General features: G+C 30.0%; 3 protein-coding genes and 1 pseudogene across 3 annotated transcripts; 2 read left to right on the top strand and 2 right to left on the bottom strand.

Moving 5' to 3' along the window:
- Positions 1-4,541: 4,541 nt before the first annotated feature.
- On the top strand, positions 4,542-5,239 carry LOC100813641 (probable inorganic phosphate transporter 1-7; annotated as a pseudogene).
- Positions 5,240-10,941: 5,702 nt separating this feature from the next.
- On the bottom strand, positions 10,942-11,930 carry LOC100784784 (ethylene-responsive transcription factor 1-like protein). Its single transcript, NM_001254085.3, has one exon. It carries the CDS (start codon positions 11,809-11,811, stop codon positions 11,032-11,034), a length of 780 nt encoding a protein of 259 aa, NP_001241014.1. The 5' UTR covers positions 11,812-11,930; the 3' UTR covers positions 10,942-11,031.
- A 5,724-nt stretch (positions 11,931-17,654) lies between these two features.
- On the bottom strand, positions 17,655-18,104 carry LOC100813106 (uncharacterized). The gene has a single exon (XM_003541305.1). The coding sequence runs from the start codon at positions 18,102-18,104 to the stop codon at positions 17,655-17,657; it is 450 nt and encodes a 149-aa protein (XP_003541353.1).
- Positions 18,105-24,359: 6,255 nt separating this feature from the next.
- LOC100500462 (uncharacterized) lies at positions 24,360-25,124 on the top strand. The gene has a single exon (NM_001251547.2). It carries the CDS (start codon positions 24,479-24,481, stop codon positions 24,938-24,940), a length of 462 nt encoding a protein of 153 aa, NP_001238476.1. The 5' UTR covers positions 24,360-24,478; the 3' UTR covers positions 24,941-25,124.
- Positions 25,125-27,868: the final 2,744 nt, after the last annotated feature.

Below are 27,868 nucleotides of genomic sequence, written 5' to 3'. Positions count from 1 at the left end.
AGGTAATAACCCTCTATTTCCGTTACCCTCAGTTATATTGCACATGTGTTGCCTATAAATCTTTGGCCTTCCATTCACATCTTTTGCGTACAGCCAATTCTTCTCTTTTGCTTTCTGTCTCCAATTTTTTCTCAACTTCTCTCAGCTCAGCTTCATAAGCATCGTCCCTTTCCCGGTGTATATTCTCTGTCTTATTTATATTAAATCCTTCTAATGTCGCATTCCATGCATGCGTTATGTGACTACAAGTTGATTATTTTATACGTCCACTCTATATGTTTCTTTTTTCCATTTCACTATTTTTTTTACGTTAATAAACTTGTGTTTTCTTCTAGCTATTATCCTAATTTATATTTGTGCATGCCATTTCACTACATTTATGAATCTTGTTTTTCATTAGTTGTCTGGGTAGATGTAACATATATGCATGACTTAGCTTGACAAAATTTGAATATGATATGTAAATATTAGGAAGGATATGATCAAATTATTGTCTGAGCATGAAAAATGAAAGCATGTATACAAAGTTACAAATATTCTTTTCAACAAACATCTTCAAGCTTAAACCCAAGTAATATTTCACTTGTCTCTCCAAGTAAACATCACTTAAGGTTGCAACAAAGTCTTTTCATACTTCAACCAAAATCACTAAGAAATTTGGTTAAGAGGAAGAGTTAGTTTGTTTGAATTTATTTGTTACAATAAGTATTTATTTTAATAAAATAAATAACTATTTTTATTTTTTAGTGTGTTTGTCTAAACATCTTTTTTCTTTAAGAAAATAGATGTTAGCTTATTTTACTAAGCAAATCTTATTTGCTTCTTATAAAATCACTTGTATAAAAAAACGTTCATTTTAAAGTTTTTTTTTTAAAGTTTAAAGAAATTAGGCTGTGCATAGGTTGTTATTAGTTGGTTTATACTTGATATATTAGTATACCCAAAAAATGTGTATTCTGATCAATAATGCGTCTGTAACATTCTAATTTTTTGTAATCTAGATTAAAAAGGATTGTTATTTATAAATAAATAGAGTTTTAGAAAAATGATGAGATTTTATAAATAAATAAAATAAATGCACCGGATCCCATCAAAACTCCGCGGTTAAGCGTGTTTGGGCAAGAGTAGTATTAGGATGGGTGACCTCCTGGGAAGTCCTCGTGTTGCACCTCTTTTATGCAAGGGTAAGGTTGCGTACAACATCCCTCCCCTATACCTTCGCATAGCGAAGAGACTCTGGGCAATGGGGTACGAAATTTTTTTTTTTTATAAATAAATAAATAAGGAGATATAATTATTAATTAAAATAATGATTTGAGAGAAAATAAAAAGGGTATTTCATTTATTTGTTTGATAGAAAATAAAATAGAGTTTATTTTTATAAAATAAATAAATATAGAGCAAATAATAGGCTGAGTACCCCAGGTATAAATAGTTATGTTAAGTCAGGTGCCTCATTTTCGTTTTTCCCTTACTCCCAAAACCCTTTCTTTTTCCCGCAGCTCACCAAATCTGTCTCAGAAAAACGACGATTTCGGGCTCCTTCATCGTTGGATCGTTGTGAAATTTGAGTACCAAGTTCGCAACCCAATTTCGAACATTCTCACCGTTGAGAATTTCAAAATAATATCTGAGCTTAGAGGAAAACCCTTCGCATTGTAGCATTTTAATTTCCCGCAGAAACCCAAAACTGTCTCGGTAAAACTATGATCTCGATTTCGTTAACCGTTGGATTTTCATAAAATTTGGATATGTTGTTCGAAATTCAATTTCGCACACTTCCACCGTTGGGATTTTCGAGATAATATTCGTGGAGGGAGAAAAAGGAATCGCATGAAGACAGTACAAGTGGAGGTTTCAATCTCTTCTCCGTCTCTTGACGTTTGGGAATTCTATCGGAGCAAGTCGGAGGAATAACTGAAGGAATCTCAGGGAATCGCTAGAGATGTTACTATCGTTGACTGAAGACACGTGAGTCCGCTCAGAGGTAAGGAATGAGTTTATCGCAATTGGGGTTAGAATGAACCTGTGTAGGGATCCTTAGAGAACTAAATTTGGGTTTATTTTGGGATGTTTATTGAATTATTGTGTTCTATGTACCAATTGATGTCCTGATGAGAATTGATTGATAAACTTGAGTGCTCTTGATGTCTTTGTGTTAACCCATGATTTTGATTAATTGATTTTGATACAATTATGAGGAACTATTTCACAGGTTTTACATTCCATGTTGTGATAAAATCTTTTGTATAAATTGTTATGTTGAGGTTATGAAACGATGATTCAAACTATGAGTATGTGATAAATTGAACATGTGACGGATGATGAAATACATGTGTATTGAGATGAGATGTGTGTATTGAGTTGTGAACTATGAACTGTGCAATCACACAATTGTAAGACCCTTTAAGCGCGACGAGTATTGTGATGAGATCCACTGTGGAAACCCGACGAGTTAAAATGATTTTGAAAACAATTGAGTAGATGTGTGTATTGCATAATTCATAGGTAAAGTGTATATGATTCATGAGGTGTGATAACATGTTAAATTGAGATTATACCATTGTGATTGGGATTAAGTGTATGTGATAAATTAAGTATGTATATGATTGAGATATATATGTGCAATGAGTTGTGAACTATGAATTATACAATCACACGATCATAAGTCCCTTCAAGGGCGACGAGTTAATGCTAAGTCCCTTTTAGGGCGACGAGTTGATGTTAAGTCCTTTTTAGGGCGACGAGTTGATGCTAAGTCCCTTTTTGGGTGACGAGTTAATGTTAAGTCCCTTTAAGGGCGACGAGTTAATGATAAGACCTTTAAAGGGCGACGAGTTAAAATTATTTTGAGAACAATTGAGGAGTCATGTGTTTTGTATAGTTCATAGATAGAGTTTGTGTGCTAAAATATTTTCTGGGTTGGACCTGAATCAGGAGGGAGAGGCCCTGACGGACTCTTCGGAGTGTAGGCCTTAGGGGTCACACGGTTTGAGTGTTCCTTTAAGCCTATGTTGATCTCATATGGTTGGAGCATTCTCGCAAAATACTGTGACCCTGACTGGTCTCCCTATGATATTACCTAGTGAGAGTGACTTGACTTATTATTGTGTGGTTTGTCTTGTCATGTACTCCTAGGCGCCCGACGAGGTTTTTCACTGACATAGTACCACATTGCATATAGGCTTGAGTCTTAGCATAACTGTCGCATACGCTTGTTAATTGTTTATTATGAAATTGATGTGTTATTATGTCTTGATCGGAATGTGTGATTCATGTGTATAGTGATTGATGATTGAAATGTGTGATTGATGGATGAAAAGTGTGATTGATGAATGACAAAGTGATGAAATAATGTGAGATATGCTAAGTAAATTGTATTTGACTACTATATGTTGTGTTGTTTCTCTCTAGTAGTTAGAAATGTGATAACTCACTTCCGGTTTGTTGTTTGTGTTTGGATCCTGTGATGATCTTGAACTTTGTGTTCGGGGGAGCAGATGAATAGGTGGATGACTATGAAGAACCTCATGCTAGAGGACACGGGAACACCACGCTCTAATAGGATGTGACATTAGGATATAGATTCTATATTAATTGTATGAGACTTAAATGACCTTCTTTGAGTCGAGATGACTTTATTATTTATTTGAACAAGTTTGAATATGATGCAGAAGAAAGTGAATGTGAGCCTTTTACCCATTTGAAAAGCTTGTATTTAAAAATGTTTTAAAAATACTTTTAATTAATATTTGAATTTTTATTCCTTTATTAATATATATGTGAGGGGTAGAGGGTGTGATAGTGTCTGTGTTTCCGGGACTTCTTTCTGGGAAGACATTTGTTCCATTAAAACTTCGGAATGGAGTTTGAATACTCTTAAACAAGGGAATAAGATTTTATTGTAGTTGGAGTTTGGAATGCGTGCATTATTTTGTCAAAGGTACCCGTACCCGTTAAATATCGAGTAACAATACATTTTGGGTATACTTAGTACTTTTACCTTAAGTACTAGACATATCTTTTTTTTCATGAAAAATGAAAATTTTCAAGTCCATTTAGAGATTTCTTTACTTTTTTTATAAAAAAAAATAGTATTTAGTTCTTTCTATTTAATCAAGCTCATTCTTCCTCCAAGATGAAATTTAAAAGGTGAAAAAAATACTATTTAGTTCTTTCCACCGGGTGTTTACTTTCTCATATTGTTCAACACTTACCTTTCTAATGTTCTGTAACCACAATCTGCAATAGTAGCTATATCTTTGTTCAGATCATAATTTGATTATCTCATTGCTTGATTGAATTATTTTGGATGGTTCTAGTACTTGCATAGTATAATCGTTATTGATTTGCTAGGTTCAACAATGTTCATAGCCATCACATGTTAATCACTGATTAAAAATTACCCTTCAATTTCATAATGGTGCTGTGTTTTCCCGCTTGATGCAAGGCAAGTTTAACATAATAACATCTTGCAATCTGTTCCACTTTTGCAGAGATAAGTGAAGCAATTTTGGAGATGGAAGAAAAGTTGGGTAGTGATGGGAAAGGAGCAAGTTGAGGTGCTAAATGCCCTGGACGCAGCAAAAACACAATGGTATCATTTCACAGCAATCATCATTGCTGGAATGGGCTTCTTCACTGATGCCTATGATCTCTTCTGTATATCACTTGTCACAAAGCTACTTGGCCGCATTTACTACCACGTTGATGGGGCTGCAAAGCCTGGTCCATTGCCTCCCAATGTGTCAGCTGCAGTTAATGGTGTAGCTTTTGTTGGAACACTTTCCGGGCAACTTTTCTTTGGCTGGCTCGGCGACAAAATGGGCCGAAAAAAGGTCTATGGCATGACCCTCGTGCTTATGGTAATAGCTTCCATTTCGTGTCTTTCCTTCGGGCGAGATGCAAAGACTATGATGACAACTCTTTGCTTCTTCCGCTTCTGGCTTGATTTTGGCATTGGTGGAGATTACCATAATGTCTGAGTATTCTAATAAGAAGACTTGCGGTGCCTTTATAGCTGCAGTGTTTGCTATGCAAGGATTTGGAATTTTGGCAGGAGGTGTGTTTCCTATTATCATAGCATCTTTGTTCAAGGCCAAGTTTGATGCTCCACCGTGAGGTTGATGTGTTGGGTTCAACTGTTCCACAAGCAGACTATGTTTGGAGCACTTCCTGCTGCAATGACTTACTACTCACGAAGATGCCAGAAACCGCGTGTTTAATATCAAAATACTAAGACTAAATTTACTTCAAATTTTAATTTAATATACTTTGTTAAATTTTTTAAAATATAAATTATGATTTCATATTTTAAATATTTAAATTTCAAATTGACTTTTTTTATTAAATATTTAAATTAATATATGTATATAAAATATCAACATGAAATAAAATTTTTGTTAAATGTGTAATTTTACAATTAATATTTTTTGTCAAAATATCTTTTTTATATATCAACCATAAATTTACTAATTAAATTTAAATTTTATGCTAATTTCAATATTTTTTTAAGTCAAGGAGGTTGAATCTAAAATAAATATAAAATAATTTTCTCTAATTTTTTGAAATAAAATTAAAATTTTACTTAAATGATTTACGATAATCATTCATATATTAAGATTAAGTAGTTTTATTAATAAAAAAATAATTATAAATAATTACTTGGTCTAGAGATATTACTCTGAACTCCTCATTTTTATTCATGGCCTTCTTTGCCAACTCAAGCACCTTCTCGCGCTCTCATCGCTAAGGGCTTCAATGTTTCCAACTTCTTCCCTCAGGTTCCCACTTCCGATCTAATCAAATCTATGTCTCTCTTTCCATCCTCATTATTATGAAGACGGTTTTGCATCTAGATAGATTGCGCGTTTCTGGTGCTGGGTTCTGAAAATGCCAAGGGTCTCTGCTTTCTGCAATAGAGACGAGGGAGTACTGTGTTTTACAGGGTAAATTAGGAAAACAAATGAGAAGGGGTAGTGTACAAGTAAAGTAGAGGGGGTAGAAATAGCAATTGCCAAAGAATCCTTTCATCAATTTTTATTATTTTGTATGTTTGTTTAATGAGCCCAGCCCATTCAAGCCTACCAAACTATTCAAACTAGGTTTAATAAAGATTCTCTAATATAATGAATGAAGCAAGCAATCCGTCAATTTCATATTATTTATTATTTATAAACAATCTAAAGTAATAACCTCCGCACGCTCAATCAAAATTTGCTATAGATCTAGTTTAAATAGTTTTTTGACAAATACTTGTACGATAAGAAAATAAATGAATAAAATAATAAAAAATTTATTAGTTAAAATGTACCTATGCATTTTAAGTTTATGATGATTTTAATTTAAAGAAAATTGCGATGCGTAAGTTGATTTTAATTTAAAATAAAAAAATGATTGATTTTATCTTGTCATTTTTTCCCTATATCATATTATTGCATACATTGTATTGGTGTAATTGGCTAATGTTCCACCTCTATATATATAGATGCATGAATTTAAATCAGTATCATCGTATACATTGTTCCATTATAGGTTAATATATTTTTAGGCTGGACCAATTAAATTACAAGTTGAGGAAAGAATTTCAGTCAAGTTAATAATATCTATATGCCATTTATATAAAATAATTAATTTCCTATCAAATTATAATATTTCCAAACTTTTACATCAATATATTACGTGTTAATATTCGATAAGTTTACTATATTTAATCTAAATGAAACTCAACACAATTTTTTTTTTTATACTTATCCCTTTTATTTATTATTTTTTAATTATATTACTTAAAAAATAGTTCAAATAAATAAAGCTCTAAATAATTGTAAAAATATAAAAATTTTAAAAATAATTTATATCAAGCCAATGGTTAGTCCAGCCCGAATATTCAAGCTAATTTTTTAGTTAGGTTAGACTAAATTAATATTGTGTTTCAATTTTCAGAGTCTAACTTACATAATTAATTGAGCTATTTTAGTCAACTAATCTGACTTAGCCCATTTTAATACCCCTATTAAATCAAATTATGTGTCCTATAAATTTTTTTTTTTAAATTCCCTAATTCTTTTACGAACTATTTCCTTGCCACAGAAATATTCAAAATCAAAATTTACCTAAAATCACAGTATAGGATGAGCCCCTACAATTATTAATTTTGAAATCAACTTTCTAGTCAAAAGGAAAATTTATTGTTGAAATTAGAATAGACCAAAAAAAATTTGGAAATAAGAAAAATAATTTTTATTTAAGGAATTGTAAAAATTTAATTTTGAAAATCAAAAGAAGTAAACAGTGCTATAAGAAATTATTTTTAACATGCATAATAGGATAAATGCATTCTCATTGTCTGTGGATATAATGAAAAAAAAAATCAACGTTATTTTATAGGAGAATATTATGGTTTGATTGATTTTAGTTATTTTTTACACTGATGTATTTTAGTTTTGAACAGAAGATTTTAATTTTAAAACAAATTAATTGTTGCGCTGGACTTTTCATCATATCCTTGTGGTTCTAATGATGATATTGATTACTGAAGATAAAATTATCATATAATCACTATCTTGTGATTTTTTTTATTTTTACAATTTGAATATTTTTTTAAGCAATGAAAAAGAGAAATTAATTTTGACAATAAAAAATTCCTTATTTTTTATAAAATAAAAAAGTTAAGAGAACCTATAACCTTTGTTATACTTATGTAGGATTTAAGTTAAGAGTAAACTAATCAATGAAAGCTTATGATCAAAATATAATAAGATAATATTTACTATTAACTGTTACTGATAATAATTGGTCGTTGCAACAATTTATTTTAAACAAGTTTAATTGAGGAAAGAAAATCAATGTTAATTGCGGAAAAGTAACTTTTTTCTTTTATATTGTGAGAAATGAACTAATTAATCCATTGTCCTACACAAGATCCTTAAATTAACACAAAACTAATCAATATACATATCCATATCATAATAGTATTAATTGAGATAATATCCCCATATTAATAAAAAAGAAGAATATAATATCCCCATTAATCAATATTGTTATTGATTATCCCGTTAGTTAAATGACATCCATTAATATTACTATTAAACCCATAAATAAATTGATATGAAATTATTACATTTTAATCAATGGTTTTAAGATAAAACTTTAGATATGTAATCACAATTAATATTGGGAGGAAAACTTTTGCTATGTCCATTCAGTTGGAGTGAGATGTACCCTCCCACACATATCTCTTTGTATATATAAAAATATAAATTCAGTCTAATTTATTTGTTGAATGTTCAATAACAAGAAGATAAAAATTCGAAAGAACAAATGAATTTACTAATTAATTCTGTAAAAATAATAATTTACTAATTTGCAAAGTATATAAACTGACACAAAATTACTTCAATAAATTATTAGTGGCATTAATTTTTCTATAAAAAAATAGTGGTGCTTTTAATGATATATGTTTCTTTTGGCTGATAAAAAAAACAGTACGTGGAGCCAAAAGTTTCTCAGCAAACCTTCAACTACACTTTAAAATATTAAAAATAAACCCTCAAGTTCTAAAATCATTATGATGATAAATTCTTTTATAATAAATTTGTTAGAATATTATACAAATATAAACAAACAGGTTTTCTTTTTTCTTTTTTAATTGTACTTCTCCACATGCCTTTCCATCTGTCTCTTTTAAAAAATGATTACTCCTTTAGAAAATTTTGTTTGAATAAATATGGATTGGAAACTATAAAAAGACTAATATTGCTTCTGGAAGGATTCATAAAAATGTAGGCGTATGGCACAAAATTGATGAATTTGACTCTAGCAGGGTTTGGTGAGAGGCTTCGATTCACGCGATAAACGAGAAATATATAACGTCAAAACTATAACTATTGGAGCTAACTAAATTATGCTGATATATCACCAACTATTCAGAAAATTATTTTCAAACTTCCCTATGTATATATATGGAGTCAAATTCTTAGTGAAGCTATTTTTTATTTTTTATTTTTTACAAAAGAACATATTAGAGTTCCACGATACAACACACATCTTCATCTTTCTTTTCAAATAATAAGACGTATAAGATAGGTTGTTTAGATGCTAAATCATGTTTTTTGAACTTGTTTTATATTGACCTGCTTCTATATTTTATTTTTATTTTTTGGGTGGATTATGTTTATATTATACGTTTCTATTCGAATGGCATGTGCCTTTTCCTGATATATATTTTCCTCTCTCTTTCACCCTTATAATTATTTTACATATTTAAATTTTAGTTCGTAATTTTTTTTTTGGATTCTATATATATGTGAAATCTTAGTTTCAATACATATAAAATTTAATTTTTGATTTGTTTAATTTCGTAAGTGAGTACTATTTTTTTTTCCAACAAATTCATTAACTACTCATGTGTTAAAGGACTTTCAACCCATATAAGTAAGTCAAAAGTGACATGTAATTAATTAATAGATGTATAACAATTAATGTAGATACCGAAAGTATTCAGTTTTGAAAAATAATTAGGAAACTAACCATTTTTTTTAGAAATATTAAAACCAAAATTTGATATCATCATAGTGATTAAAAAAATAATTTTTACTTTTTCAATCATATCCACGTTTATGTTTTATAAAATATATTTGAAATATTGAGGTATATATTAACAACATAATATAGATTTATTAGTATATACTCATCACTTGCATGGGTTGGTTTGAACCTAAAAACGAGGATAAGATTTTTATATATAGAGGTATGTGTTAGCAATGTTTTGAAGGTTTATTCACCTCACAATGCTAACTTTTAGTTGTGAAATTTTTCTAAAGTACAGTAAGCTCTTTTAAAATGAATGACAAAATAACATATAATTAAATCGCATCAACTTAGTCTCAGACAAAAGGATGAGGAAAAGGTGAAGAAAGAAAAACATATATATATATAGGTTGGACTAACCGGCAAGGTGAAAAATTTTGTCTTTTATAGTAGATAAGATTTGACTAACACTAATTAAAAAAAATCAAAATATTAAAAAAAATATATAGGTTGGACTAACCGGCAAGGTGAAAAATTTATCCCATAATTTTTATCAAAATAAAAGATAAAGATTCTAATTAAAAAATAATTTAATTACTCCTCATCTTATTATTAATACAAGACTTATTTTCATCAAAACTATTATTATATACAAAACTATCCAACAAATTTGTCGATAACAAAATTCTCTTGTACGTACAAGAATTAATCAAAAAAATTCTCAATTAATTATATAACATTTTAAGGGCTTAGATATCACTCTTATATATCTATATTTTTAACGAAAGATTAAATAACCATTTCAGATGACATCTAGTATTATGTCAACATATGTGATACTTCTATTTTTTGAAAAAAAAAAAATCTTTTAAATAAATATCATCTAGTTATCTCAAAATGAATGTTAGAGATCCAAAACAATCAATTATTTTCAATTTTGAAGAGATGAAAATTAAAGAAGAATATTTTAGTGGAACTAAAATAAAATTCACTTATTTCATAGAAGGATTCCAAAACAGTATTTTTTAAACTTTAGAAAAATGAAAATATAAAATAAATTATAGCTATAGACAAAAATCAAAATTTGTTAACTTTATAAAGACTAAAAACATTTAAGCCGACATTTTAATTACTAAGTTTTTAATTAAGGGAAAAATTAAACGTGGCAGTCAATGTCATCGATCACCATTCCATCCCTCTGCCCTCATTTAAGAATTCCATCGAGTACAAGAAAGCATGGTCAGAAATTTCAACATCAATTGTTTGATTTTTTTTTTTCCTTGATGGCATTTGTTTATACAATTGGACTCCTTATTCATTCTTCTCTCTCTCTCTCTCTCATTACTTTATGACGACACCGGAAAAAACAAATCACCACCAAAAGAGAGATGATGAAACGTGGCGAATCCGAATGCCAACAACAACAAATTTACCTAATTAAATTAATTAATGAAAAAAATTCAAATGCAGGAAATTACCTAATTAAATTAAACTAATTAGTTACTAGCAAAGGAAATCATCATCAGAAGAAGTCAAGCTGAGAAGTTGCTCCAAGTACTCAGAACCCAAGTCCTCCAAGACCAGCACATTTTGTGAAAGCACAATATTTTCTAACTCCATTCCATGACCCCTTTTGGTTTTTTTGTTAGTGGCTTTGGATTTTCTCCTCATGGTGTGTTTTCTCTTGAGTGCCAACACTGGAGAGGAACCATCTTCCAATGATGGCTTATTATTGTTCTGCATGTCTTTGAGTGATTCCCTCACCACTTCTTCTGGGAAATTCAGCACTGCCATGGACCCTCTTGTGGACAAAGCAGCTTGGTCATAAGCCAGTGCTGCTGCTTCAGCTGTGTCAAATGTGCCAATCCAAACTCTGACCCCATTTCTTGTGGAGTCTCTTATTTCAGCAGCAAATTTTCCCCATGGCCTTCTCCTCACTCCTCTGAAGGGTCTCTTGTCTTTGTTACCTTCTTTTGGTGGTTGTGGTGATGCATGTGTTTCGAGTTGATGGCTTGCATGAGTTAAATTGGATGAGACTTCTAGTTGTGACTCAGTGCTGACCAAGGAGCCCGAAGAGTTGGAATAATCTGAGGATGATGATTCCTTGATTCGTGATTGTGAGGAGTGGTCAGTGATGGTGAAGGAATTAAGGGTGGTGGTGGTGGTGTTTTCTTCATTGAAGAAAAGAAAGTTCTCCCAAGAAAATGGTTCTGCACAAACAGAGGAATTTACAAAGGAAGAGTTAAAGTTTTGGTATTGGAAGAAAGATGAATCAAAATCCATCTCTTGACAATCTTAATGTAGACTAGACACCAAATTCAGCTGTTTTGTTTTTCTGTTTTTTTTCTTTCTTTCCCTCTCCTCTTGATGTGTGAGACTGTGTGGTATGCTTTTGTGGGCTTGAACAAATGTTTGGGGTGCTTGCCTCCTTTATATACTCAATTGAAAAGAAGGAAACATGATGACCAAAAAGATCCATGGATAATGGATAAATAAAAGGAATTAATAAAAAAATGAATAGATGAATTATACTAAAGGTAAAGTTGGAATCTTGGTCAAGGAGGATGTCTTTGGATATCTACTTTTTATGTTATTGAACACTACTGTTAAAGAGCGGACCTATATATGCCCTAAGGATCTAAGGAAATGTTAAACCACCTTAAAAGAAGTTCTTCTACTTTGTGAGGACTTTCAAAATATTTAATACTTTTTTTTAATTTAAATGTATTTGTATTAATTTTTTTACAAGACAAGTTCTTTAAATTAAATACACTCTTTAATAAAATGTTAATTTATGAGTTTTTCTTTTGTCTTGTGTCTTATATAAAATTGTTTAACCTACTGAATTAGAAATTAATTTCACTCATATATAATTGTTATTGATAAAAAAAATTAAACTTTACAAAAAAAAAATCAAATATATATTCTCTCATTATATTTTATTTGAATTGAAGTAATATAATTTGACTCGGGTAAAATAGACATAAGCAGTAAAAAAATTCTTTAAACTATTTAATACAAATATATTTTTAAAAATTAAATTCAAAATAATTGATTAAACTAAAATAAGGCTGGCGTGGTTGATCTAAAGAATAGAAATAGTAATAAACATAATTAAAAAAAAATTGAAGGTACTAGAACTAATTGGTAAAGTCACGTGCGTGAAAGAAATAATAAAAAAACGTGGGCAACTGGAGAGGGCGAAGAAGGGAGGTTGGCGAGTCCTCTAATGAGAGGCGCGTGAGTGTTGAATTCATAAGAAAGGAAGACTGAGTGAGTGTCACTCTCACTCTCACAAGCTGCTTTGTCTCAAACACTCACTTGTGACTTGACACACACACCACTAATGTCACCACACACCATAATGTTGCATACGCCCTGTAAGTGGGAAATTAATTTGCTTTTAATGTCCCGTTCCTTGTTAGCAAGCGATACCTTTTCATTTTCTCAAGTGAGTGCTATATATTTATCTATCTTAGAAGTGAATTTTAGGGATAAAAAATTGAAAATTCAGATTTTGGAGGGATGAAAATCAAATAATTTTTTCATAAGGACTGAAACTAAATACCACCCATTTAAAAACAAAAAATAGTCATTTTAAATTTCAGAGGAATGAAAAACAATTTTTTTTTTTTGCTGGGTCAAAATTAAAACTATCTCATTTTATATAGACAAACATATATTTAAGTCTTAACATAATAAAACAGAATTATTTAAATATTTTATCTATCAGTTTCTCATTAGTAATTAATGTAAATTCTTTAATTTGGCCCTTCATATTTGTATGTATTATTACACTTGTCCTTTAAAAGTGGTAACATTTTATACCTTTAAAGACTAATATTATAATATATTAAGTTTTTGGTAAAGTATGTTGTGTCCCTCTAATAGTGATTGGTTTTGTATTTTGAAGGACTGAAATAGAATGGGTTAATTTTTTGGAAACTAATTCCACATCATAAAATTTAAAATGCCAAAAACCCATTTTATCTTAATTTTTTAGTGACTAATTAAATGATAAAATTCTAAAAGGACTAACATAGTAATAATAATAGAACTATTCCTGTCAAAAAATAATATAAATATTTATGAAATAAAATTGAAAACAAATATCTTTCTAAAACTAATATAATAATGTACATAATTCTAGAAGACTAAATTAACATTCTCATAATTACTTTAAATTAAGAGGTACATAATGTAACACTGTATTCATATGACTTCACTCCATAGGATGAGAATATAGTTGAGTGCACTCCGGTGTCTGCGTGACATTTCCGTTCGAAGAACCTGCCTCTGTCTTATCTAAATTAGTGAATTCCAATTTTCTTGCCCTAAACAGTTGGGACCCAAAACACATGCTACATGTCACATCAGCCGCCAGCGTGCCCTGTTTTCCCCGTAGCTCCAAGTTAAGGGCATATATATGAGTTAATTTTAATTTTCTTAGAAGTTATATATACGAGTTAATTAACACTGTATTATGTCAAACCTTTGTTAAATTTCATTTAATTTTCTTCACACGAAAGTTGATATTACTGTATAAAGTTCTACAAGTTTTAACCATGAGATGTTGCTAGAAAGAAATTTATTTAACCATCAAATCTTACTGATGTTAGGTATTTTAAAATAAGGTTTTTCTGGAAGACAAAAGTAATATATATATATATATAGGAAAATCAACGCTCTTCTTTTTAATCATTATATCTATGATCAAAAGATGAAAAAGATTCATAATGGATACCGTTTAAATGATTTTAAAAATATTAAGAGAATGCAGACGATTGATATAGATATGAATGATTGAAACTTTTTTTGTTGGGCGTCTATGATCAGCAACTTGTAATAAAGCATCTGCCACTTGCTGCTATTTAATGTTTGGAATTGTTTATAAACGGAAGAAGATACATGCATCTTTGCATTTATGATCTCTACAACTTGCATTGTCACCAACGAACATATTTGACATTTCATTTCACTGATAAGGACGGATATATGGTTTTATCATTTAACAATTGCTTCAGACAAGGATCAGCTGGTCCACCAGATCGTCCGGACTCAATTTCAAAATTCAAAGTCAAGAGGAATAACATATAGAAGCCTTTGTTGAATGTATAATGTATCTCGTCGCATTATTTGTGAAGGAGGGAGGAGATAGAACCATGATCAGAATGAGCTTCGAGATACGTAAGTTGATGCATATATATATAAAAAAATGTCGGTAAGATCCTTTTTATTTTTGGCTTAATTGGATTTTTCATCTACCAAAATATCGTAATTATGTTATTTTGGTCAATCAAATTTTAATTATGTGAATTAGGACCTTTCAAAAAAAAAATGTGAATTATGTTCTCTAGTTATTGTAATATTAGTAATGCAAATTTGATATTTTTTTTCTGTCAATTTTTTTTAATAATTTTCCTAACAAATAGTAATGTGACTTATTAATTAAACTTTTCATCCCTCTGGTATCACAATTTTGAGAGATCAAAAGTTCAATTATGTCATACTTGTAATGACCTCAAATGTCATTACGTTAAACATTAAGACTTTAATGTGGAAAAATTTATTTTTATCTCCTTTAAAACTCTTGAATTAATTTAATAAATGAAAATATATGTAATTTTTTTTCAAGAATACAAGTGTATCATATAAACTTCATCCATAAAAGATCAGTCGTAAAACATAAAGATAAGTGTGTTCCAAGGCACTAAATCATCAAACATAAAAAATAAATCTCCAAACAAAACTCAAGGGTCCAATTTAGGAAATAAATACGACATAGATCCATGAAAATATATAAACACTAAGTAGGTACCTACCAAGACAAAACATAAATAAATGATAGAGTCGAATCTCACCCCTAAGTCTACCACCAAGTACACATCAACCATGAGTGACATGCTCCTAAAAAACTACATCATAATATGCTCTCATATCAAATGACACAATCATCATAGCTCAACAAAAAACGCAAGGGTAAGCTCATTTTAAAAAAATAATATATAAAATAAATATAAGATCAATATGTTAAAAGAGATATAGAAATCCCCCATTTTCCCAACAGTCATGTACTAATACAACTCCACAAGTAACACATCATTCTCAAGTCACAATTATCAATGTACATATCTAGCTATCATGTTATGCCATGTCGACTCCTTACTCCCAGAAGATTTTGACTCCTTACTCTCGAAAGATTTCCCCTTTTGAGTGGTTAATCCAAGTGCATTCTTTAACATAGTCGCACTCTATGATCTGACCATTCAAGGAAACTTGAATTAACCCTGTAGAAGAAGTGTGATTTTATCGAAAATGGATGAGTGTGGATAGTGGCTTACCTTGGTAAGACTTGCAAAGACCTTAACCTATCTAGGGATTTGTCCACCCATTCATTCTATAGGCCCCTTCAACGTTAGCCACCACGACAACCTCCAACACTAGGTTGAGGATATTCTTAGCACTCCCAACTTACGTGTCTACTCACATGTAATGTCATTCATCAATGCATGTATGTTATGATAATTCAAATCAATATCATACATTATCACAAATTCATTCACCAATCTCAATATCATAAAGAGGTTATAACATCATAGAATCACTATTCATACATTCATCACACTCATGAACCCACCTATAGTTCAATAAGTAAAGCAAGACATTTCAACATCTTTGAATTCTTGCAAACAACTCACCAAAAACTCATACGAATGTGATTCTCATGATATCAACATAAAGTCAACTCTAATATTAAAATAACATCATCTCAACCCATCTCATATCATCATAAATTCATTAAGATTTCAAAATAGTTAATTTATGCAAGGAAAACAAACATTAATCACATTCATATCAAAATTGATTATTGTACTCAAAATTAATCACTAGACTCAAAACTAATCACTAGCCTCAAAATGATCAATGGACTCAAAATTGATAATCGGATTCAAAATGGTCATTGGACTCAAAACTAATCATTGGACTCAAAATTGATCATCAGACTCAAAATGATCACTAGACACGACACTGGATGTTTGACGTGAAAATGGTCATTGGACGTGACATTGGACATTGGATGTGACACTAGACATTGGATGTGACAATGGATAGTGGACGCGAAAATATTCACTAGTCGCAAATTCTGTAGAATTTCAAAATTTTTGTAGAATTGTCTCTTATGACTTCCAAATCATCCCAGAACAAACTCAAACTCTTTTCCATCAATTCCAAATACATAAACAACATCAAAACACTCCACAAATAGGAACTTTTAATCAATATTCATCAAATAAATAAGAATCCAAATTTTAAAACTCAAAACCTCAAATGCTCAAATTTTCATTTTTTAAAAAACATGATTTATTTTCCAACAACCTTGAAATTAATTTACAACAACCTAAGCATAGAAAATGATAAAGCTTCCCTTTCCTACATAAACCTTAGATGACGACTCTTTGAAAAAGAAAGGAAAAAAAAGTGAGCTTTGGGTCCAAGTGAAGAACTTTCCTTCAATCCTACAACAACCACACTATACCAGCATCAACCCAACCCCAAAGTCAACCAAAAATAGAATTAAAACCCCTTAAAATCAAGCTTTTCCATGAAAGTGCATGGTTGCTCTAAGAAAAATGAAAATTAACTTAGGGAGAGGAAGAAGGGGAAATTATTTCACCTAAGGCCAATCAAGAACCACTAAAGAGAGGAGAAATAGCCTTTTTTTTTGCATAACAGCAAAGTTCAAGGTTCTCTAATAGTGATTTCTTGGAGAAGAGAGAATTGCGAAGAAAGGTGTGTTGAGAGAGAGAGTTTCAACACAAAAAAGGGTTTTAGGGAGATGTAGGGCTTAAAAGGTTTTTCCTTCCTACACCTAAGTATATGCTAAACTCACACCCCTTTCACTAACCATCACAAGCCTATATTTCTCTAGGCTCAAACTCACCAAAAACTCACTGAACACATACAAATATAAGCAAAGCACCATCACAACAATCATTAATTAATTATAGACACTCAAATATAAATTTAATTACTCTTACAATTTTAATTAAATCACTTGAACAACCAATTATGAAAACACAATGTTACAATACTCCCCCAACAAGAAAATTTTTGTCCTAAAAAATTCACTGATTAGGGAATAGTCTCGGATACTGCTCACACATCTTGTCCTCAAGCTTCCATGTCATACCTCCCGTATTGTCGCTCCATATTACCTTGACCAAACTGATGGTCTTGCCTCTAAGTTGTTTGATCCTTTGATCCTCTGTTCTTGCAAGTTGAGTCTTGTAGGTCAAATCTTCACACATTTGCACTATGTCCACTTCTAAAACATGTGTAGGATCTGGAATATACTTCCTCAATTGTGAAACATGAAATATATTGTGTAGGTTGGCTAAGAAAGGTAGCAAAACCATCTCATAAGCCATAGGACCTACATGTCTGAGAATCGGATAAGGTCCAAGGAACTTCAGAGTAAGCTTATTGGACTTGATTTCCTTTTCTACACCCATTGTAGGTGTAACCCTCACAAACACATGATCATCCGTTTCAAACTCTAGTGGTCTTCGCCGCATGTTCGCATAAGGCTTTTATCGACTCTGTGATGCTTTCATCCTTTCTTGAATCAACTTGATCTTCTCTATAGTTTGTTGTAAGAAGCGAGCACACTTCCTTAACCTATTGACAAACACCTATATAGTATCACAATCCCCTAGCTGATCTAGACTTGTGTGGGATAAAGTCCATAGTGATACTTTCCTTCCCAGTTTTTCGTTTGGTCAAGTAATCCCTTTTTGCCGAGTGATTTATCCAAATTCTCCAACCTTAATCCTCCCAAATAGAACGTCTCTAACTAATTTTTCATCTTGCTAGTACTGTGTACCTTTTTGCATAAAAATATGATCTTTACCATAAATCTATTCCCTTTCCAAAACATGAATCAAACAACTTCATGAAGGTTAAACTCATTTTGTCATAAAGCATGCAATTCCATTTTTCAAAAGAGAGCTTTCAAAACACAAAAGGGTTGAACTTAAAATTTCAACAAATTAAAAACATAAACCACGTTTTAATCCATTTTCCAATGAGCTTTCAATCACATAAAAACATTGATAAATCAAAACTTCCAACAAGATCTAAAACATCAAAGCACTTTTACACTAGGTTTTTCAAACAACACACCCATCCGATGTCTAACAAACATCTCAAAATGTTTTCCCAAAAACGTAGGAAGGTGTAGATCACTGCTAGGATGTAACAAGGTTTTCCTTTGGGTTCATAACTATAGTCACTATAATCATCACCAGGTTTCTCATACTATAGGATCTTCCCTCAAAACGTTATTCTCACTCTTCTGATCATAATCTTTACCAAGATATTCATCCTTATCCCAAACTAACATACCAACTCTTAATATGGTATCCATCCTCCCTCCAAATTGATATACCAGCTCTTAATAAGGTATGTATCCTCACCCCAAACTGATATGCCAACCAATACTTAGAGTACCTAACTTGCACAGTTAGAATCGGAGAGACCAAACTCAACCAACTACAATACTTGACGAACCAAAAGTACAATTAAACCTTTTATTTTTAGGGGGTCGTACTTCCTTAAATTAACCTTTTTAAAAACTTGGTTAATTTGGTTAGTAATATTAAATTTGTCAATAATTTATAGGAAAAATTGTCACTTTCTTCACTAAAAGTATAAAAGAGGTGACAATTTGGTTTCTAAAATTAAAAGACAAATTTTAATTTATAGTCCTTAAATGTGTAAAAAATATGACAATTATGTTTTGTCAAGTTTTGTGGACGACTTTGGCAATAAGTTGTAATGTTTATGTACTAATTTAACATTAAGTTATATTTTTTGAGAATCAATTTAACATTATTGAGTTTTAAAAATTAGGTATCAATTTGATATTAAGTTGTGAACATGATGTATAGTTGTCTCACTTTTTACACATTTAACAACAAAATCAAAACTTTTCGTTTTTTCAAGGATTAAATTGTTATTGTATTACACTTTCAGGGGTGAAAGTGACAATTTATCATAATTTATATTTCTCTTTCAAAATTGCCCTCAATATTTTTTGCAAGACTTAAATATGTTTTTAGTTCCTGTAAGTTCGTATTTTTTCACTTTTGGTCCTTGTAAATTTTTATTTATTTATAGTCCTTTTAAGTTTGTGATTTTTTAATTTTGCCTCCTATAAGATATTTTACTTATTTTTAGTCCTTATAAAGGCATTTTTCCAATTTTAGTATCTGTAAGCACAAACTTATGGACTATAAATGAAAAATTAAAATCTTAAATGTCTAAAATTAAAAAAGCACAAATTTACAAGGATTAAAAATAAATAAATAAACTTACATACATCAAAATAAGAGAAAATATCAACTTATAGAAACTAAAATTAGAAAAATGAACTTACTGAGACAAAAAAAAATGTTAACTTGAGTGATATTAAAAACATATTTAAGCATTTTTAAAATTAATCATATTTCTCTTTCTACTTGATTACTTCCCACCTAATTGCTATTCATCTTCTTCAATTCTAATAAGAGAGAAAGAATTTATCTTATTAATTTTCAGCATTTATTTTTTAACTAAGAATATTTTTAAAAAAATAATTAATACAAGAAAAAATTAGAGAAAAGGTCTTATAAAATGGACAAGTAATTTTTTTGAAGAGAGTCTTATATAGAACATAGCTAGGGAATATTATTTTAATAATGAGTCTTATTCTCTATTTTGTGTGTTCTATTTCAAAACTAATAACTAGTAATACCAATATAAATTTTAACCAATAAGAGAAGAGGTATTGAAAACGGCATATAAGAATGTGTTGCTAATACACTATCAATAGTTTTATCGATCCAACCGTTAATTATAATAATTATATACTATTTTGACTTTTGGGGTAAAAAATCAGCAACTATAAATATGTAACCAAAGAGTGCATATGTTTATATTTTTTTAAAGCATATACTACGTATGCCATTTTTTTAATGTATATTAATACAAGATTTCGTAGATATAATCGATTTGAAAAGAAAAGAATCAATTCAACAATAGGTTTTAGGATAAAATTCTTTAAAAAAAGCATGATGTAATAATTAGTGTAACCCATAGTAGTCACTGCAAAAAAAAAAAAAAGCTGGTCAAAATTCAAATCTGTAGTGCAAAAGTGAATGTTAAATGTTAAATGTAATGATAAGAAAAAAGTCAATGTTAAATCTGGAATTAGCATTGGCTTAGCATAAGTCACAAGACTGACAATATGAAATGTTTATCATAAATAAAAAATAATCAAACACCTAAGAGAATGTTAATTCAAAATTGCGTTGATTAGACATAAGAGAAGCTAATTAATAACTTTAAGCGACACCTAGTGTTTTATCCATGGTCTAATTTCCCCTCCCCCCGTGTTTTGTCTTTCTTTCTATTGGAATATATTATTGGTTGTGTTGCTTTCCAACAGCAATAACAAGAGTGCTAACCTAATTGGTATCCTTTCTAATGTTGTTTGTTTTAAAAGCCATATATTTTTTTTTGCAAAAAAAAAAAAAAAACTTTAAGAGACATCGCACACATATAAGCAAAAAATTACATCAAACCATCACACCTAGTGTGAGGTGGTCAATCATCAAGATTCAAAAGATCTTCAAGTCCTTCATCATCTTTCAAGCATACTTCACATTCTCTCACTTTTTATGATGGCAAACACTTAAATAGTAATTGTTTTGAAGTGCTTAAAAAAAGGTTAACTTTAGTGATGAATCAATTTATATGTAAATTTTAAAAATTCATCCCTAAAGTTTTAGTAACGCTTAGACCAATAAATTATTTTCTTGTAGTTATGCGGTGTCTTGATCGAAGCTTATAATGGAAATTTGAAATTTACAAAAGAAATATCATATCTCCCCCATTTTTTCGTATTGAAATTGCTTGGAGTAGAGGATTCAGACAATGGAATCTGATTCTCAGGTGGTGATTAATTTTTTATTTTTTATTTTTTAATTCACAGCTATCCGGAATTACATGTGGCCCAATATGGTTCAACGGATTCTTCATTTCATTTGCATTGGAGGGAGTTTACAATGGTCTCATACCTTGCACGAAGCGAATCAAGTTGCTGACCTATTGACAAATTATGGTCAGAGGATGTTTGATTTTATTTGACTTTTATCTCTCTCGTTGTATTAACATATGTTTCTGCAACTGTTTTTCTCTCTTGGGGCGTTAGCCCATCTGATTCACACAAAAAAAGTAGCATTGAGCTCAAATTTAATTACTTGACCTATAATTTTGATAGAGATTTGTTTGAATCTAAACTTGATCTAATAATTTACGAGACATTACCAGACCAACTTTATTTATTAATGTAGTACTAAGCTAATATTCTTTTTATATATATATATATATATATATATATATAAGCAAAACTGGTTGTGCCAAAAACAGCACAACCAGAAATATATTAAAAAGGTGAAGAAAAAACAACAAAGCAAAATAAACATGGGGGACCAAAATCAAACCCACGCGAAAACAGAAACAGGCTGGGACAACCTAAGCCAGTAAAGAGGAAAGGCTTGCCCAACAAATACAAACGAGGACAAAAGCAGCAATGTAAGGGGGATCCGGTCCCACCAATGAGCTTTTAGGTTCTTCATTCAAAAAATATTTTAAAAATTAATTAATTTATTATACATGAATTATAATTAGATATTTATATAATAATTTTTTATTTTTAAAAAATATATTTAAAAATATAAAATAATAAATTCATTGAAGTGAAAGAATCATAAGAGTGACTTAATAATAATGAAAGGAGAAGGAGTGGGAAAAAATGATCAGTTTGAACCTTGACCCTCAAAATTAAGAAACTAATCTTTTGCAGATAAAAAAATATATATTAAAATGACCTAAAATGTAATTCCAATCTATTATAAAAAAATATATACACTAAACCTAAAATCGAAACTTATCAAAATCAATTTCAAGCCACATAAGATGAATGGGACGCAGCGCACACGTGTCTTTCTATTACGATATTTGTGGAGGTGAACAGCTCAGCACATTGGCAATTTCAAGCCACATAAGATTAATTGTTACCTTAGTCGTAGTAAAGCGTCATCTGAACATCAGCCAAAGCTAGATTGGACGATATTGCAAGTAATTTAAATAATTAATTATGCCGTAAAGAGAATAGTGTACAATTTTATATATAGTATAACGAAAATTAAGTCAAAAGATTGATGAAATTGAATAGGGAACAATATATATGTTAAAATATTCCCACTGAATTTACTTGACAATGATACAATCCCTACTTAACCACATAAAATTATCAAAGGATTCTTTCTGGTAACTTGCTACCTTTCTTTTGTGTTTTGGCTAACAATGGCGTATTCAAAACTCACTTTTTCTAAACTCTTAATTGGCGACTCTAAATAATTACATTGGTTATGTCAAAGCGTTGTCATCTCAGCATAGATAAATGAAATAAAATGTTTTGTTTTGCAAGTCTTGCTTTATTTTTTAATTTTTTTACTAAAACAAAATATATTATTTTTAACTTTATGTTCTGTTTTATTATGTTTCATAATGTATTTAATTGTAAAATAATATATATATATATATATATATATATATATATATATATATATATATATTATGTTTAGTCTTATTTTAATATATTTATCAAACGTTGCTATTTTTTTTAAAAGAACGTTACTATTTTTTTAAAAAAAAAAATAGTAAATTTTTATGTATGAGAATGGTCTCAACCAATTATCTGTCTGCGATGTTGGTAGATAGTGGCTTTTATTACCCCTTTGAATGGAAGACTTCTACTGTTTTACATTAAATGCATCGTATTTCTTATCGGTTGAATATTGCAACTTGTTTGAGGGAAGAAACTTTATAGATAAGGTCTTCTTAAGATGGTTTAAGGAATTAATAACAGTGTAAAGACTGCATTGAAAATTATAATATAATAAATATTTTAACCCTTGCATTTCATATCATAAGGATTTATTTTTATACAATTAAATTTTATATCATATAAATATTTTAATATATAAATCATCTTATAATAAATATATATTTTTAAATATACAAATAACATTTTGAAGTTATGGTAAACAATTTAAATTGAGATATAATTTTTTTCCAATTCTAAACAGTTTTAAAAACTATTGAAGTTCAGTTTAGAAATAAAGATAAAAGATAATATATTAAGAGGAATAAATAATTAACAAAATCAAAGATATAAAAAAATGAGCATTTTGAGGTGGTTGGGAGAATGTTTTAGTTAGTTGCTTAAGTAGTGTGTGAAATGCACATCTATATAGATAGAGATACTATTAAGAATGCCTAATTGAGAGAGTTGAAAAATGAGATTTATACATTTTAAACTATGTATTTTGATTGATATTTTATAATCTATATGCATATAATACTTATCACTTAGATGAGTTAGATCAGTGAATTTCTTTTCATAAATAAAAAAATATATCATGCACATTGATGCACCCAAGTGCTTGGCCATAGCAACGTACTACAAGTGCGAATAAGCCCTGCGCTGTGCTTGGCCATCGTCATACATTATATTCTCAGAAAGGTCAACTTCAACACACTAAAAATTAATATTATGGTTTACAGAATATATTCAAGTTGAATTTCAAACCGTCAAATACGACCCTGTGGTCAAGCCTCATACCAAGAACACGTACATGCATACATAAATAATATATAATGATGTTATCACATATCCATATCCAGCCCCATCCAATATAACACCTTCCTCAACTTAGCTAGCTAGAAGACATAGTAATCATTATATCTAACACAGATAATAATAACTTAGCAACGTTTTTTCCTTCTTTCTTTCTTTCTATACTTTTTGTGGTTCTGATTATTAAGTTCTAAGAGAATAACAATGGAGGGTGGAAGATCATCTGCTTCAAATGGGAATTGTGAGGTTCGGTATAGAGGGATTAGAAGAAGGCCATGGGGCAAGTTTGCAGCAGAGATTCGTGACCCTACGAGAAAAGGGACAAGGATATGGCTTGGAACATTTGACACTGCGGAACAAGCTGCTCGAGCTTATGATGCTGCTGCTTTTCATTTTCGTGGTCATAGAGCAATTCTCAACTTCCCAAATGAGTACCAATCTCATAATCCAAACTCTTCTTTGCCTATGCCTCTAATTGTGCCTCCTCCTTCTTATTCTTCTTCTTTCACTTCTAATTATTCTGGTGATGATAATAACCACCTTGTGAGACCTGGAGAAATAATGCAAGGTGGTGATCTTGATGACACTTTTGAGTTGGAGTACTTGGATAATAAGTTGCTCGAGGAACTCCTTCAGATGCAAGATAACAGACACTTCTACAAGTGAAATATAACACAAGCCAACCAGCTAGGTAGTACTGCTATGTATGGCATGAAATAAAATGCAAAAATTGTTGTTGATTTTATTTAATATTTTGTTTGCTTTGTTTTTGTAGCTGATCAAAGTTCTTCGAAATGAGATCGGGCATTTGTTATTATTGTAAGAACTCAGTTGTGAGAATAATAAGCGACATGGAAATTTAATATCCTTGTTTTGGTAAAGGGTATTTGCTAAACATTGTGTGTGTTGTTGATTTCTTTTATGTTCACACCCATACATTTTCTGATGTTTGTCCAAATTCTTATTGCCAACTTGAACAATGCATTTAGATCCACTAAAAACAATATATCCGGCAAACAAGGGACAAGTGTGTGTAAAATAAAATTCTTAACAAAAGAACTACTAAAAAAAAGGATATAAACACTTTGGATCATACAATTAATTAATTCGGGAGAAAATCATTACATCCCACGAACAACGGGCCCAAATGATAATGTGTGCCCATAAGTACATAAGAACGCGGAAATAAACATGAAACATTCAAATATCCCCCCAATATAAAATAATTAAAGATCAAATTGCTAGTTAATGGCATTCTAGCTTTCTCCATATAGTAATCATATAAAGGAATAAGGTATAAGTTGACGAATTTTCTCCATTAGTGACGGAGAATCGGAATTACACATCTTCATCATCGGTATGCTTTACCTTTTTCCTATTAGATCAAAGGATATCATGGTGACATTTTTATGAAATGGTGGGGGAATTTTGTCATCAAACAAAGGCCAACATGCATGTACAAGGTTTAGAGCTTGCAACACAGAGATCATTCATGCTAACCTAATGTTGCCATTTAGTTGTCTTGTTTTGTTAATTGTTAATTAGATTGGAAGTTGTAACTAAATTGTCATTCAATTATGTTAGGTTGTTATAGTTATCTATTTTATATGTTAGTTCCCATCCTATAATAGGCGGGTTGTATTATCTCTCTTTTTTTTTAACTGGGGTTGTATTTTCTCTTATCATATATTCGAATAATGGAATTACATTCTGTGTTCTTTGCCTATCTATCTCAGTTTCATGTTCTTCCCCTTCTTTGTATATGGAGAAATTAACTTTGAATCTTGAGATGGTATCAATTATCAAAGTTTTTTGATCCAACACCTGTCGAAAATGAAAATCATGAGTTCCATCGCTAGAAAGCGCAAATGTATGCGGAGAACGTGATATATGGCCTATCGTTGAACATGAATATTACTAGAAAAATTAAAATTAATGACAAGAGAATCTAAATAAGTTTTTTTTTTAAATGTCACTAAAATTTAGTGACCTTGAAATTACTTATGAAAAAAATATTTTTTTTCACTAAATTTGATCACTAATTCATTATTTTTTAGCAATGGACGTTCATCAATGTGCGTGCCTACAAGTGCTTGAGCCACAACCATCTCTTTTGCAAGTACAATGTGTATGTTTTCTTTTTTTATTGATAAATATTAGTTGTTAGCATTATTAATTTTGTACATGTAATATTTTTTTTTCATTTTCTTCTCCTTTCACTGTTAGACCAACCATTACATATAGGGAATGTCAATTATAATTTTCAAAATTTATAAGTAATTAATCTATACTCATGTAGTAAAAAAAAAAAAATAATCAATGTTTATCCAATTCTTAAGTAATTCATCATCATTATAAATAAAGGTAATTGAAATGAGAATCATCCTAACTATAAAAGGAATCATGTACCAACAAAAAGACAGAATCATGTATCAAAGAAAAAAGATCTGAGCTTAAAAAATGCATGTAAGAGAATCTCTTACAAGTGAGATTGTTATAATTTTTTATAAATCTTAAATAAGAAACTTGAGTTTGTAGGGTGCTTAAGGAGGGTTTTTAAAGTTTATTCGAAAAATTTGTAATTCTTATATGTTGATAATATATAAATATTTATTAAGATATTTTCATGGTCATAAGTAAAAAGTGTGTCGACTCATGTCAAATTAATTATGTATTTTTTGTTATTTTTTTATGGTGTGCTTATTGCATTCTCATCTTTGATAAAAAAAAAAATTTATCAACAATGAATATGTATTATTAGCAGCACAAGATGTGCTAAAGGTACAAAAGGGAACGAGTATATACAAGGATAAACACTATAAAACTGATATATCAAAATAATAAAAACAATCATGCAGGGATGATTTACATACGAATTCACTTAGCTGCATGTTTAAGCAAACTTGTCATTAATAAAATTTAATTCTTTAAGAAATATATTATAAAAGATCGATAAAAGTATAATATTAGATTTTAATTTTTAATTAGAAATTAGATTTTTTATATAAAAACTTTATTAAGATGAGAGGAGAGGGAGTTCTCTAAAGTGTATTAGTCTAACAAGACTAAATTAGATATTAGATATATAAATAAGTATAATAAATTGTGAAATTATTAAAATTTTATTATTAATTTTTAATTGACGTACGATTACTTTATCTCTGTACTACTGCTTACAGGTTACCATATATGCATGAACTGATCTATATTAATATGATCCTCATACCAGCCCTACCAAAATACAGAGTATATATATAGATAATATGCAAGAAAATAAACTTTCTTTAACAGCCGCACCAAGCAATTTATGGAAAGGATCAAGATCCCAAAATGCAATGGATGACAATGAATTGGAAGTGTTTAATTCTTTTTAGTCCACAAGTTCTACGGTTCTATGGGATTGAACCCCGTCCAAGTCTTGTAAGATTATTATTGCGATAAAAAATTTCTCCAAATATTGTATGTATATTCAAAAAATTCGAAATCATTAGTTCTTAAACTTAAATAATCGTTGTGCAGTTGATATATATGTAAACTCGAGTATAGAAGCGTTTAATAAGGTATAGACTGCAGGAATAATCTAAACATATTTAT

Source organism: Glycine max, chromosome 13, assembly GCF_000004515.6.
Source record: "Glycine max cultivar Williams 82 chromosome 13, Glycine_max_v4.0, whole genome shotgun sequence".
Classification (NCBI taxonomy): domain Eukaryota; kingdom Viridiplantae; phylum Streptophyta; class Magnoliopsida; order Fabales; family Fabaceae; genus Glycine; species Glycine max.
This window is presented reverse-complemented; position numbering and strand designations above follow the sequence as displayed.

What these genes read in the sequence shown, in the direction of transcription:
- LOC100784784 (NM_001254085.3), bottom strand. Translation starts at nt 11,811, where the DNA reads ATGGATTTTGATTCATCTTTCTTCCAATACCAAAACTTTAACTCTTCC.
- LOC100813106 (XM_003541305.1), bottom strand. Translation starts at nt 18,104, where the DNA reads ATGCGGCGAAGACCACTAGAGTTTGAAACGGATGATCATGTGTTTGTG.
- LOC100500462 (NM_001251547.2), top strand. Translation starts at nt 24,479, where the DNA reads ATGGAGGGTGGAAGATCATCTGCTTCAAATGGGAATTGTGAGGTTCGG.